This window comes from Ursus americanus, chromosome X (genome assembly GCF_024610735.1).
Source record: "Ursus americanus isolate L20-20 chromosome X, mUrsAme1.1.p, whole genome shotgun sequence".
NCBI lineage: Eukaryota > Metazoa > Chordata > Mammalia > Carnivora > Ursidae > Ursus > Ursus americanus.
The window spans coordinates 111,927,275-111,940,815 of record NC_142164.1 but is presented as its reverse complement, the minus strand read 5'-3'; the positions used below and the strand labels follow the sequence as shown (position 1 = coordinate 111,940,815).

General features: G+C 35.7%; 1 protein-coding gene across 2 annotated transcripts in view; it reads left to right on the top strand.

Annotated features, from left to right (window-relative positions):
* Window positions 1–656: 656 nt before the first annotated feature.
* GLRA2 (glycine receptor alpha 2) overlaps window positions 657–13,541 on the top strand; it is a 174,760-nt gene continuing 161,875 nt past the window's right edge. For both annotated transcript variants that reach the window (XM_087859367.1, XM_045790860.2), the window contains exons 1-2: window positions 657–724; window positions 2,883–3,016. In XM_087859367.1, the coding sequence (XP_087715493.1) occupies window positions 657–724; window positions 2,883–3,016 (202 nt within the window). The remainder of the gene's footprint in view (window positions 725–2,882; window positions 3,017–13,541) is intronic.

Genomic DNA, 13,541 nt, shown 5'->3' with positions numbered 1-13,541 from the left:
TCCCCTCTTGAATGCCTCTCCCCGACCCCCGCCCCAAGCGACTGAAAAAGGAAACATGCGCACTTCAGAGCTAGGAGCTGTCCGAGTGCTGAAATTTATAGGCTGGGTAAGATCACGTCTCCCGTCTCTTTCTGTAGCTCTCATTCCAGCACAGGATCTCAGCAATTTTGCCCTCTTCCCCCGTGCCCACTCCAGCGCGCAGAGTCCTTTCTTTTTTCTCATTTACAACTTCTTTTAAAAAGAGAACATTTTCTAGAGAAAAGGGATTTGCTAAACAGAAAGGACATAAAACAAAAGCCACAGCAACCCGACTTCCAGCATGGCATTGTCACCAGCCCCCTTTGCATGGTGATGCGATTAAGGTAGCGGCATTTTTATTATTCAGGAAAAGCAGCTGGGGAATCCATCAGTTCTAAGGCTTTGTCTTTCCTTGGTTCACTGATGGTCCTGAGCCCCGGTTTGACCTGACCATGATGCCTAGGACTGGCACTTCTTGTTTTTTCTCAGCAAACTGTACAAACCCAAATCTCTTTTTGATTTTCAAGGAAACTAGATTCCTGCCAGATTTCGAATCTGGACGATAAATAGATACTTTGTCCTAGCTTCTTTCTGGAATAATTTCGGGGATATTTTCCACAATCATCACAGAAACAGGAATGAACCGGCAGCTAGTGAACATTTTGACAGCCTTGTTTGCATTTTTCTTAGAGACAAACCACTTCAGGTAGGTGAAACGACTTTGCATGCTGATATTTTCCCCATGAAAACTGTTTAAAAGGGAACGTTTTATACATTTTTTATCTATTTTTCTATGCCCCGAACCATATTATTTTAATTTTATAGAGGAGAGTTAGATTTCTTTTGTTCTTTTAAAAGGCGTAATTATGGTGGGAGGGTGGTTAATTTTCACAAAGGCAAGTTTTTTGATCCATAACCCCACTCTATGTATTTCAACACATTTTCACAGGCAATGTGATATTAAGGAAGTCTAATGAGTTGCATGCTCTTTACATTTCTATATAATGATTTTTTTTTTGCTTTCAAATTCTTCTTAAAGTCATTTAAAATGATTATTGGATGCAGTGCTTCTCATATGGTGCAAGTGATTGGATTAATTTACAAGGAGCATGCTCATTTTATATAAAATATAAAAGAACCCTAATTCTTAGTCAACTTGAAACTTCTATTGTATTTCAGCAACTAGATGTATACTATGAGCACTATAATTCAGGAAATTTCTTGAAACATCAAAAATATTTAAAATCTCATTTTACCACTATGTTCCACTGCTCAGTATATTTGGAAACTGAATGTCTACCAAAATTTAATTAATATGACATCTTTGTATTTATCTATGCATGAGAAACAGACTATGCATAATTAAAATAAGTAGGAAATCATTATTTGCATGTGTGCATTTTCTACCTAGTTTATAAATTATCGAATCAGTTTATACTTCAAAGTATCAGATGATTACCAGTAAGTGAAATAGCCATCCTAATGGCAGAGGTTCTAAGACAACATAGAGACAGGAGATGTTCATACAACAAAGTGTAGGACTCTTCATTTAATTTTCACCAAATTTTATGGTATTTTTTCATAGAACCAAGAGAAATGGAACATATAGCTAATGTTATGAGTACTGGGAAAACCCACTATTTTCCTTTCAGGTTCACACCTACTATGATTAAGAAAAACTGTAGGCTGGGTTTCATTAGAAGCATCATCACCATCATCATCATCATCACCTTTATTACCACCAACACCACCATCATAATTAAATAATACTTGATTAATCAGGTGAATCTGCATATGGGAATGTGAGTATTTTTAGATGATTGTATCCATTTTTAACTCCTACCAAATGTTTAAATCCTCTTTGTACTTAATACTTTGTATTGAATACTACTTTGAAAAACTGGCAAAAATGGGGTGTTTTTCTCAGTGATAGAATTAACAAGATTATTTGTTAAACTATTAAAAACAAAGCTTGTAAAATATTATGCTTTAGGGAAGAAATTGACAGTCGACCACTATGTATTGTGAAAGAATTCATTTCACTACAAACCAAATAGGCTCTTTTTATAAGCCCTTTAAGGAAAATGAAAATATGAGAAATTTTCCAATCAACATTTAGTGGTTTTGATAATGCAGAAGAGAAAATGATTTAGAAGTTCTTTTTCATGAATACTTTACTGGAGAGTGAACAATTTAAATGCTAATATATAAATAACATCTGATAAAATAACAGAAGTACAGACACACTTATTGTTGACCTATTTTAGAATGAAGTTAAATTTCCAACTGAAGCTTTTCTTTTAGACAACGCATGGAAGATTATTAATAGCTGATAGCTGGAATAGAATCCAGCAGGTGAGAAAATAAGCAATGGAATAATTAGTTCACTGTTTACTTTGTTCTGCCCATCTTATTATATATTTCTAATAAAAAGTAGAGGACTTATATTAAGGGCTAAAATGCTGGAAGAATTGTTTGAGAGTCATGGGGGAATGATTTTAAGACAATCACATTTTAGACATTATCATCTTCGTTTCTCTGATGAGTCTAGAAAGAAACAGCTTTAACTATATGTCCGTAAAATCTACAACATAAGCTATGCATGTTGTATCATCTTAAACATCTTTATGGCTATAGTTTGGACATCTGGGAGATATGACTCAGGATTTCTAACTCTCATCATTTAAAGTTAACTTTAGAGAATGTACAAATTCAGAAGTTGACCAAAGAGTTTGTAATTTTCTTTTTCTTCTTACTAACATATCACATATATTAACAAAATATGATGTCAAACATACAGTGAGCCTTAGTTCTCAGGCAATGAGAATGGAATTGTTGCTAAAAAAAGTTAATGATATGTTTAGGACGGCTTTATGCAAAGACCATGACTCCAGGTCTGGAAAACAACCTTCGCAGACCCTATCACCTTCAGATTTCTTGGACAAATTAATGGGAAGGACATCAGGATACGATGCAAGAATCAGGCCAAATTTTAAAGGTAGGTTCCATTTAAATTTACATGAAGCCTGTGGGAAATCTAGATGTTTGAATAATCTGAAATAAGTTTTAAGGGCTTTTTATTATAAAATGGTATAGTATTCATTTCATTTTGGCATTCTTTTCAGCTAGCCAATTTAATAGTTTAAATTTTATATATTGCTTGCCACTTTTGAAAACTTTCCTCATTTGTATTCTATTCCACAAAGAAAACTAACGTGAGAGATTATTGCTACATTCCCTATTTTATCTTAAGTGGGAGTGTGACTGGAAATGAATCCAAGAGTAAATGATGGATTTGACTTATATGAGTGTCTACCAGGATTCATACAAGATTCAATGATTATTCAAAATCTTTGGTTTTCATTTCAAATACCTACTCCCAAAGTGAAGTTTAAATCTCAGTATAAAACAAGCCATTTTACACACTTTCAGGCCTCTCTCATTTTTCAACATTGTGGCAAGAGACTCTAATTGAATACATCAGAAATTTTTGGTTTCCTTGTGTTTAAACATTTTAATTGTTCATTTGAAATTGTTTATCTAAAATTACCAAAGATCATAGAATTGTAAAGTGCACATGTCAAAGATGGTGGATACTTTCTTTGTTCAATTAGAAACAAACCAAAAAGTTTGATGTTTTTGTTTATTTAATGTTATAAAAATGTAATTACTCATCTGTAGAAATTACTTTTCATCTATTTGGTTTATTTTTATTCTAAATAAGAACCAATTATTAATAAATGAATTATTTTGATGCTTTAATTTTTAAATACATTTTTAAATGACAATTGCATTTTATCTTGTAATTTAACATAATGCACTGTGGAGTGTTTATATTATTTTATAAAAGAAGAATCCTATAATATTCTAGATATTATGTTGTAATTCCATTGCTTTGGTTTTGCTTATTAGCGATTTAATTGGATTGCTTTCCTTGAGTTTTGATTAATTTTTATTATTGGCAAATATGAGCATGAAAGCTAAATTCTAGATTCATTTCTTCTTTAAATGCTACACCTCTGAATATACCCAGCTAAGGGCACATTTTATAAAGAGCTATGTCATAATTTTGACAAAAAAGTATTTCTGATTTATAGAGTATGTCCAAAAGAAACAACAAAACTAAGTTTAAAGCTCGATTTTCCTGAAAATAATTTTCATGCTCATCCCATTTCATACTAATTTTGTGGTCATTGCTTTGGAAGTCAATATTTGAAATAAAATCCTATGAGTAACAAGTTGAGAATGAGCTTTCAATGGGACCACTCATTCCTACATTTATTCACTTAGTCATTCAATAACTTCTGAGTCTGAACTATATGGGAAATACCAACTACTGCATGCATTGAAAAGTTGAGAGATGAAACAGGTTTGGGTGCAACTGTCAAAAATTTTAGTGGGGAGAGTAGATGTTACATGAATAGTTATAAATTAATATGTATTATGAGACAGAAATAGTTAAGTAGTTAATAGTTAAGTAACATTAGGAAGTACAGATAAAATGCTACAGGATTCCAACAAATGAAGAGATGATTTCCTATTAAGCTACTCATGGAAGGTTTCATAGAGAAGGTCCAGAGATGGAAAATTGTTTCAAGTATATGAGCATCTTGTTTAATAACAGCTATTATTCATTATTTTCTACAAGTCACTTTTCAAAAGGAGAGAAAAGTGCAGAGTAATAAAACAAACACCCATGTTGCCATTGCTACTTTAAATGACCATGTAGAATGAGCAATCATTTTCACACAGCTTTTTTTCTAGTTCTTCTGTGGATGTCACCCTTTGGAAATGACAGTTCTCATTATTCCAAAGGATAAATAAATGGAGAGAATATCAAGTATAGGAAAGCATGGTCATGTTTTTGAGATCTTTCCACTGCTTAAAGACCTGAGCACAGGATGTTTTAAAGAATTATAAAAGGGAAATGGGGTAGATATCCTTTAAGACTCGAACATTAATGGACTTCACTGAGTTTTGTCTCCCACTCCCTTTAACTCTCCACCTCAATGAACCCTGATCCTCTTCCATAAATTTTATTTACATGACCCATTTATATCAGATTAATTACCTCACAGGTCCCACAATTCTCTTTATTCAGAGAATCTTGGCTCTTCCTGGATGTAAAACATTCCCCATTATTTTAGAGTAAAATAAATTTCACTTCTTAGTATTCCCATGAAACTTTATGTGTCTAATATGGTTCTTTTGCATATTTATGTTTTATCAACCCACCCCACACTGCATCTGAGGGGGCAGGGTTATATAGAGAGTTTTATATATATTTATTTATATGGAGAGAGAGAGAGAGAGATTTACACACACACACACACACACACACACACATGCACACATACACAATGTACGGAAAAGAAGTCATCTTTTTCTCCAGAATGAGGAAATAAGGACCGAGAAAGAGAAGAAAATGTAGATCAATTATGAAATTAGTGCTTTCAATTAGTTGTAGTAGAAACTGAGCATAAGAACTTTTGAGGAACCAACTAGTGGTCACAGTGACTAGCAAAGATGATCTTAGCTGAGCTGAGGAGAAAGAAATAAAAGAGATAATAGGGAACTTGTAACAGTGAGGAGGCTAGGAAGAACTCTATAGTACTTACTGTAACTTACTATAGTTGATTAGCAATACGCCAATGAGAAATTTTATACAGTAGGTAGAAATGAAGGGTGATTAGGAAATGTGACTGTATCTGCAATAGTGACAGGTACACTAAATGCTAAAAAACAAATTGCTATGATAACAATAAACATGATGATGATGATGATGTTGAAAACAACAATAATAGTAATTAATACGAAGACAGAAGCACAAGGTTTGATCACAAAAATAAAAGCAAGAGCAAAATATGGGCTGTTGAGGTAAAGGGAATGGCTTTTCTAGATGTCTTATTAAATATTAGTTCTTCTCTATTTTCCTTGCTGCCATACATTGGCAAGGGAAAAGGAAATGCATATGCATAATTTTTCTTATTGGAAGGAATCTTTCTTGCATACTTTTAAGTCAGTAAAATATTTCATGTCTATTCTATATCCCTGATGGACTCTGAAAGATGTCATAATGGGCACATATACAAGAAGGAAAATGGACGTAAGCTAGAAAAGGGGACCAGAAATGAATCAGACTTAGGCTCTGTAATTGAGAGCCATTCTTAGAAACTACAGGGAAAAAAATAGCTTTTCTGATGTGCTGAAGCACAAGTGTATAAACAAAGTCATGAGTCAGAGTTGCCAAATGCATTCCATCTATAAGATCCATAGAGACCTGGGTCAAATCTTGTCAAAACAAAAATTTTCAAAATCTTCAGTTCAGATGAAAACACCAGCTATGTCCATTCATAATTACCTGGTTCCAAAACCATGGTAAATATTGATTCTATGTCGACAGAGGGGCCACTTTCCCCACTTGGGTGATTTGTCTCATTGTCAGTTGATTTATCATGGTGTTACTCCATCATCCTATCAGATACTCCTTTGTCAGTGTTATTGTATCTTGAGAATGCCACTTTAAACATTAAGCTTTTAAGGAGGCCAAATGAAATGCTCAAACCTGGGCAAAATGCATTAGTTCTGATTCTGTCTCTTTGAAACAAAGGCTTTATCTAATTTAATGAAATTTTCTTTGAAAATAAAATTAACTTAGAGTTATATCCTAAGTTTTATCCCAATGTGAAAAAATACATTCCACTATAGCATTCATTTTGGAATAGGATCTGGAATGGATAATGCCAAGAGATAATTATTCACTCCACTTCTTTGTGCATGCCATGCACACTAATTTTTTTCTATGTCTGGAGACCTAAATTTGAAAGTGTGATGTGTGACATTAAAACCTACATTTGCATGCAATATGGTTTCCTTCATTTTCTAAGGAGTTATCAGCTCAAGAGGTGTTTCAGATACGAGTAGAAATAGATCCACTTTCAAAAAAAAACTAGAGGTTCAGGTTTCTCCCCTTGGAAATTTGAGCCAAGTGGAACTCAAGCTCAAATGTTGTGCTTGCCAATCCCTGTAGGGGGTGGCTTGAGCACAAATGTCCAGCAGGGACATTTGGAAAGGGTGATTCTCTCAGTTAGTGATAATGCAGCCCCAGCATGACTATTTCTTTGATCACCCTGGTAGATATGGGCATCAGATATTACTATGGAATCTGAGAAAAAGAAATAATGCTTGCAAGTATCAGAAGTATTTGACTTGAGTGCAGGTAGGTGCAGAAAGAGTGCAGCCATTTTAGTACAGGACAATAGGAGATAAAAGGGGGAAAAGTATTATTGAAATGAAAGGCTGGTGGTAACAAAAGAAAATTTATATATGACAGTTTTATTCAAAAATGACGTTGAAGATTTTTGAACATCTGAAATCCATTGACTGTGTCACAGTTTAGTTTTTCTCTGCTGTATGGACAACAACCAACACATTTGTATATACTAGGCTGCTACTATAGGCCTACAAGGTGCTTGTCAGGGATTTGAGATGACATCAGGAAGGAGACATCTACAATATTCTAATAGACTCTGGCAAAGTATATGTTTTCCATTTCATGGTGACAGAGAAGCATAGTGGAAAGGGTCCTAGACTTGGATTCAGAAAACCCATGTTCATGTCCTTTTTGAGAAAAGGTGTCTTCACCTCTCCATGCTTTAGGTTTTCTTCTGCCTTTGCCCATTTCATTTGAGTTGTTCTGGGCATCAAATGAGATCATGCATCTGACTGATATGCTTTTAACTATTAAGTTTATTGCAAATAATTTGAATGATCAGTCCCTATTACTAGTCCCTCATTTCTCTTTTTTAACTGGCACTGATGATATATTGTCAAAGATAACCCTCTATGGTGGTTGGGGTCTTATGATTGCTTGATTTTTTTTTAATGGTAAAAAAAAAAAAACAAGTCAGAGAAGTTCTAGTACCTTTGAGTCCTAGTGCTCTAATCAGAACATAGACACCATGTGTCTCAGCTTGTTCTCCTTTTATTCAATTGGTGGGTAGATCTCCAACCTGAAAGAACCTTTTCATATTCCTAAATATGAAACAAAGAGGGAGTCATTTGTGTGAAGGAATTATCTTTATCCATTCAAATCCCATCCTGATTATTTTCTTGGACTCATTTTTAAATGAACCAAGTAAAAGAAAGAACCGATTTTACTTATTCCTAGAAAGAAGGACCCTAAATTTAACTGACTGTCATTTCTTGTGTATTTTCTTGTCCAGTTACTTCACTTGCAAGGGTCACTGCACAAGTGTGCAGAATTGATTTCTTATTTTAGAATACATATTTTGAAGAGAATATTTGGTCTCTACAACATGGAGGTTAAGAGCAACAGGAATGGAAGCCCATAATTTAGTTTTTGAGAATGTATTGCACACTGCTTGGTTGATTCTGGGTAACTTCATATCCTTAATTTTCAATATTGAAAGAGCCTAAACATTTTATCCTAAACTCTATAGTGTTTGCTGGTCCATCTTGAAGGACAATTCCATCCATTTTACTGATAATCTGAGATTTCATTTTTTATAAAAAAGATAAAAGCATTGATATCAGGCTATCTTGGTACTTAATGAGTGGACATTATAATGTGTCCAGTTAGAGCTATCAGGTTTAGAATGAGAAAAAAAAAATCATCGTTTGTTCTTGGTGGTGTTGAACATTTTTCTTGGTGTGTTGGATCACACATGTTTGGAATAGGGTCTTAAAAATGGAAATATAGTTGATCAAACCTCATACCAATAAGGTCTTTGGAAGCATTCTGGGTTCTCTTTGGAGTTAACACCTATGAGGCTGTCCTGACTGTAATACAAGCATTTGCTCATTGACTTCTTTCTTGAGAGGGCTACTCTGGACACTTGTGACTGATTGCAGACATTTTTTGCTGTGTGAAATGCACTAAAGGAAGGACCTGCACAAAAGGAATAGGTCTAAGTGGTATTCTTAAGTGAGCAGGCCATTTAAAAATACAGCCACTGGGTTACCCTCTTGGAGTCTATTCTGGGTAGCCAACCAAGTGTGGTCATGGGGCAAGTACAAGAGGAAAGATGGACACTGTCTTAGACTCATGCCCTAGCTTGTGTACCCACCATTTCCTTATGAACATGAGTATATATACTAAATGGCGTCTTTGTTTTAACACATTTATCTAAGAGGGCAAAAGAAAATCCTGGATCAAGTCAAACTATGGAAAGTCAATAGGCAATTATCACAAATGTGACTGCCTAAGTTTTTTTTTTTTTAAGATTTTATTTATTTATTAGAGAGAGAGAGAGAGTGAGAGAAAGCACAAGCAGGGGGAGCAGGAGAGGGAGAAGCAGGCTCCCCGCTGAGCAGGGAGCCCGATGTGGAGCTCAATCCTAGGACCCTGGGGTCATTACCTGAGCTGAAGACAGACACTTAACCGACTGAGCCACCCAGGTGTCCCCTAAGTTTTGTTTTTGATTTCTTCTTTTTTTTCTGATGGGAGGGGGCCATATTTTCTTGAGGAAAAATAAGCTATATCTGCCCATGCATTTTCAAAGCAATAGAATAAATCTGTGGCAAGGGAGCATCTATGTGGGCCCAAAAATTTACATGTAATGGTTTTACATCTTTATATTGGAGTTTAAACACACAATTCATTTTTTTGTTCCTCTTAAATAGTGAGTAATTACTATGTGCCAGGTGCCACGTTACTTGTTAAGTATACAGTGGTAAACAAAATTTAAGCTGTAAAATGTCAGTTCTCACTTCACTAAAAACTGGAATATAATTTGTAAATTGAATGTCGTATCATCCAGGACCTCTGCAGGAAAGAAATGGCACACTCCAATGGGGTGTGAGAGGGTTTGGAAAACCAATCCCAAAAGAAGAGTGTAGTACTCCAGGACTATCAACAATAGACCTGAAGAGGCAAGGGAGGGAGTGGTCATCAGAAAGTAGAGAATGTGGCTATAGAGACAGGCCATCTAATGAGCTCTGTGGAGCAATGTAGTCAATTTGTGCTGTCCTAGCAGGGAGAAAGCTAGAGAATATTTTGACCTCACTTTCCTCCTGTATTTCCTTTTCCTGTGGGAGTCTCTCATTGGCCAAATCCAACTAGAAGTCAGAGGGCAAGGGAGCTCAAAAATGCAAACCCCAAAGGTCAGCTTCCCATGGTACAGAGAAGAACAGAAAAGAGAAGAGAATGTCTCTGGATGGGAAATGGAAGATAATCAACACAGAGAAAACGTAGGAACAAAGGCATCCCTCAACCTTCAGGTGGCGGAGCAGATATCTCCAAAACTGATAACTAGTTTAGTAAGCCTTCCTTTATCAATCTTGGGAAAGAAGGGAAGTGAGAGCGGGATATTGTTTGGATAAATTATCCCAATAGTAAATGATACCTCCAAAGGCAGAGAAGAGAGAGAAGTATAATGTAAGGTGATAGTTCCTTCTCCTAAACAGACAACTGAAAGAGGCACAACCAATGGACTGGTATGTGTGCTTGTGTGTGTGTGTGTGTGTGTGTGTGTGTGTGTGTGTGTGAGAGAGAGAGAGAGAGAGAGAGACAGGGAGAGAGACAGAGAGAGAGAGTGAAAGAGCTTTCTGTGGAGTATATGAAAATAATGTAGTTTTCTGTTTATCTGATATGTTTCTATGTTTGCCAATACTGCATTGTTGTGCTTGCCCCATGGCAACCCCTTCCAGGCTCCTTATGCTGGGGTGTGTTGTGGGCTTAAATTTGAGCACAAGACTTAATGCCAAGTCTCTTTGGGGCAGCATTTCTAGACACATTCTTTCCCTTTGTGCTCGTCTGTTCTACATTGAGCTGTAGAGAGTTAGAAGAAGAAAAGATTGGGTGGTGTTTAGAAGAGCATAAAGACCAGGAGCAGAGTGGTGTGCATTTCAAAGAAATGGCAAGGCTGAAGGAACAGTTCCTTGTTTTCCACTTCTTGGTGGTTTGATTACTGCACCTGAAATACAGCTACTTATCATGGCAATTCTGCTACTTCGGGAAAATCTCAGAACCACTTTACCACATAATTTTTCTTTCATTTTTAAAACCCACGTGTATATAGAAGGTAATATAATCTATCATTTTTTGATTTATTTACATTTAAATACTTCAAAATGTTGATTTCTAAGAACCACTTCATGTCTAACAAGGCAGTTGAGATTTCTTTTATCAGGCTTTCTCTTAGAAAAAGCATTCTTTGCCCAAAATAACGTATTCAGTAAACAAGGGGTCAATGTATTTAGCTGTGAACCGCAAAGTCTCTGAAAAGCGAATGATACACACATGTGGCAAACCACACTGTAGCGACTCGTTAGATGATGTGATTTAGGATAATTTATAAATACACTGTGCAATGCTCACAATGGAATTCTTATATTCTACTTTTTCCTTTGAATTAACTCTTGCTTTAGTACTTCCGCATTGTACAGACTATGTGAAGGCAAAGGATTTAGGACTTAATACTAAACCAAATGAGCAACCAACCAGATGTCTTTCTCAAAAGACGCTTTTTGGAACACCTGCTCCAGACCCACCTGAGTCCTGTTGAAAAGGCACATACCTGGGTCCCACACTTCTCCAGCTCTACCCCTCCGGAACTCCTGAATAATGGGATCTTAAAATATTCACTTGAACAAATTCATAACTCCTTGCAACTTAAGCACTACAGGACCAGAATGAGAAACTTTTGCCCCTGTATCTGAAGGATAATACTTTTCTTGTAGTATTTTCCACAAAAATACTGTGTACCAGGGATTGCCTTACCAAATAAAGGGGAGGGAAATACCACAGGAGAAAAAAAGTCTAAACTGATACTCATGGGGCCTGGTTTTAACTCCAGTTTTGTCAGCCGTAACCTGGAGCATGCCACCTAACCTTTCTAGGATTCATTTTTGTCATCTCCAAAAATAAAGGATTGAGGCCAAGATGTCTATATCATTCCCGACTTTGATAGTCCCGGTCTTTATATTGTAAATTAAAATTCTGGAGTATGTGCTTTTAGAAATTATTAATTTACCCACAGAAGAGCTTGGATACATCCAATTTTCCTAGGGAATTTGTCTTTCCTCTGTAAAATACTAATTTTGTCCAGATTTTTTTCAGTTGCCCGTATCTTATTTCAACTTCCAATATTTCAAGGATGATCATTATTCTACAGGAAGACTCTGGAAACTTGTGAGGGGATTACTGAAGAAATCAGCCATTTACAATTTTGTCTTGCTTTTGGTTTGGAGGTAGCAAATTCATGGGTAGAGGCTGCTTCTGAGAAAAGTAGCTGCCATGTTTCTTTAGTTCAGCATCTGGCCAAAAATGTTTTTCAAAACAGCCCCACGAAATATTCTCAGATAAAAGGTTTAAAATGAGAAAATGGAAAATAAGAATAGGAAATTCTACAAAACATCTTCTGCCAATATTCATTAGTATAGTAAAAGTTTAGAGAAAACCTGCAGTAAAAATACACAAATAAATATTTTTAAAACTTTTTTTACACAGGGGCTTATCCTATACTTACGTGATCATGGATTTCTTAAATGAATAACATTCTGGGGAACTGGTGTTTCAGGAAATACACTTTGGAAAATGTGGGCTTGGTAAAATCCATAAATCTAAATTACATTTTTGCCCTGAAAATAGATGATGATGATGATGGTGATGATGATGTTGGTGATGATGGGAAACCTACGATGCTCTGCTGGAAAGATAATATCCATAAGAGAAGGCCTCTGCATTCAGTAAATGTGGCTTTCATTCTGATACATGGTCAACATTAGCATTCTGATGCCACAAGAGAATTACTCTACAAATTAAGATATTATTGCAGGCTATTTATCTCCTGCTTCATTTACATGAAGAAATGAGCAAACAGTGGCATTTTGAAAAAAAAAACAAACATTGAAGACAAAAGAAAAGACATTAGTCAATACAGCAAAATACTTTGATCTGATAATCATCTTCTGTTTTAGTCTTTACGATTCTTTTTTTTTTTTAAAGATTTTATTTATTTATTCGACAGAGATAGAGACAGCCAGAGAGAGAGGGAACACAAGCAGGGGGAGTGGGAGAGGAAGAAGCAGGCTCAATAGAGGAGCCTGATGTGGATGTGGGGCTCGATCCCATAATGCCGGGACCACGCCCTGAGCTGAAGGCAGATGCCCAACAGCTGTGCCACCCAGGCCCGCCCCCCCCCCCCCCCCCCGGTCTTTATGATTCTTGAATGCTGAATGACCAATACACATTTAAACAAGGGACCTTTAACCTTTAACTAAAGACATTTCTTCAGCAGGCTATAACAAAGTTTCATGCCTGTATGAAGAATTTCCTTTTGGAGTGCCATCTTCTCTTTCAGGCAGTATTCCAAGATGGATAAATCTTATGGTTGTACAATTTCCATCCAACTGTTTGTTTAGAATTTTTTCCCATTTTCCATTTCACCTCCTTGAAATGAAATTTTTCAAATTTGAATCCATACTAAAACAACCCCCACATTAAAAAAAATGAAATTATGCAAGATTTATCCGAAATAATTTGTGTAGATTTATGATCA